The sequence below is a fragment of the Acanthisitta chloris genome, unplaced genomic scaffold (genome assembly GCF_000695815.1).
Source record: "Acanthisitta chloris isolate BGI_N310 unplaced genomic scaffold, ASM69581v1 scaffold18015, whole genome shotgun sequence".
NCBI classification, from domain to species: domain Eukaryota; kingdom Metazoa; phylum Chordata; class Aves; order Passeriformes; family Acanthisittidae; genus Acanthisitta; species Acanthisitta chloris.
The window spans coordinates 33,047-34,761 of record NW_008675575.1 but is presented as its reverse complement, the minus strand read 5'-3'; the positions used below and the strand labels follow the sequence as shown (position 1 = coordinate 34,761).

At 55.5% G+C, this 1,715-nt stretch overlaps 1 protein-coding gene across 1 annotated transcript in view; it reads left to right on the top strand.

Moving 5' to 3' along the window:
• Positions 1-5: 5 nt before the first annotated feature.
• The window catches only part of PTS (6-pyruvoyltetrahydropterin synthase), a gene marked incomplete at its 5' end in the record, with an annotated part of 4,317 nt that continues 2,607 nt past the window's right edge, over positions 6-1,715 (top strand). The window contains 2 exons of the mRNA XM_009075825.1: positions 6-64; positions 1,637-1,714. Coding sequence (XP_009074073.1) covers positions 6-64; positions 1,637-1,714 — 137 coding nt within the window. The remainder of the gene's footprint in view (positions 65-1,636; position 1,715) is intronic.

Here is a 1,715-nt window from a genome sequence, read left to right as displayed (position 1 = left end):
GCTCCGCCCGCCTGGCTCGGCTCTCCCGCTCCGTCACCTTCAGCGCCTGCCACCGCCTGCACAGGTGAGCGGGATGGCACAGCTCCGGGATGGCACAGCTCCGGGATGGTACAGCCCCGGGATGGCACAGCCCTGGAATGGCACAGCCCCGGGATGGCACAGCTCCGGGATGGCACAGCCCTGGAATGGCACAGCCCCGGGATGGCACAGCTCCGGGATGGCACAGCCCTGGAATGGCACAGCCCCGGGATGGCACAGCTCCGGGATGGCACAGCTCCGGGATGGTACAGCCCCGGGATGGCACAGCCCTGGAATAGCACAGCTCCGGGATGGTACAGCCCCGGGATGGCACAGCCCTGGCACCGCTGCCCCCGCGGACAAATTTTTTTTAGCTCCCGGCGTTCCCCATGCTCCATGCTCAGCCTTTTCCCGGTGTTCCGTAGCTCTGCCCCTTCCCGATGCTCTATGGCTCAGCCTCTTCCCAGTGTTCATAGCTCATCCCTCTCCCAGTGTTCATAGCTCATCCCTTTCCCAGTGTTCCATAGCTCAGCCCTTTCCCAGTGTTCCATAGCTCAGCCCTTTCCCAGTGTTCGTAGCTCAGCCCTTTCCCCGTTTTTCATGTCTCAGTCCCTTTCCCGATGCCCCATGTCTCATTCCCTTCCCCTATTTCCATGTCTCATCCCTTTCCCGATGCTTCATATCTCAGCCCTTCCCCGTTTTCCATGTCTCAGCCCCTTCCCAGTGCTCCGTATCTCATCCCTTTCCCCGTTTTCCCTGGCTCATCCCTTTCCCTGTTTTCCATGTCTCATCCCTTTCCCTGTTTTCCCTGGTTCATCCCTTTCCCTGTTTTCCATATCTCATCCCTTTCCCCGTTTTCCCTGGCTCATCCCTTTCCCTGTTTTCGATGTTCCCCGTTTTCCATGTCTCAGCCCCTTCCCAGTGCTCCGTATCTCATCCCTTTCCCCATTTTCCATGTCTCATCCCTTTCCCTGTTTTCCATATCTCATCCCTTTCCCCGTTTCCCATGTCTCATCCCTTTCCCCGTTTCCCTGGCTCAGCCCGGTCCCAGCTCTGAGCCAGCAGTGCCCACTAGGCTGCAGAGCTCGAGAGGGTTTCCCAGAGCTGTTGTTTCCGCAGGAATAGCCCCGACATCTCCCTCTGCCCCTAATCCGTCGGTTTTCCCCTCGAAATGTTCCTACAAAGAGTGCCTTGACCTGGGACACCCCTCGAGCAGGAGTGACCTGCGTCAAAGGAAGGATTCAGAGGGAAGTTGTCCTCTGTTCCTCTTGGAGGAGCTCCCTGAGTTAGTTAACAATCAATATTAATGTGCCCAATTTGCTCCAGGCATTTCCTCCTGAGAGCCCCAAGTGATTCGGGGATGAGTCGTGTGTTGGAGGCTCATCCAGCAAAGCTGTTTGGCAGATGTTATGAAACAGAGAAAACCACAGCAAAGAAACCTCATTGTTGTCAACAACATCTTTTCACGTGTGAAATACTGCTCTGGTGCTGCTTGTGCCTCCCGAGGAGGACAAGCTGTGGGCTAAATTTGGGAGGGGAATAGAAGAGCTAGAAAGGAATCACAGCTGAAGCAAAGTCTGGAGTAGATCCTGACGTGCCTTGTCTGCCCTTCTCACAGTAAATCACTGAGTGATGAAGAAAACCTGAAGCTGTTTGGGAAATGCAATAACCCAAATGGGCATGGACACAACTATAAA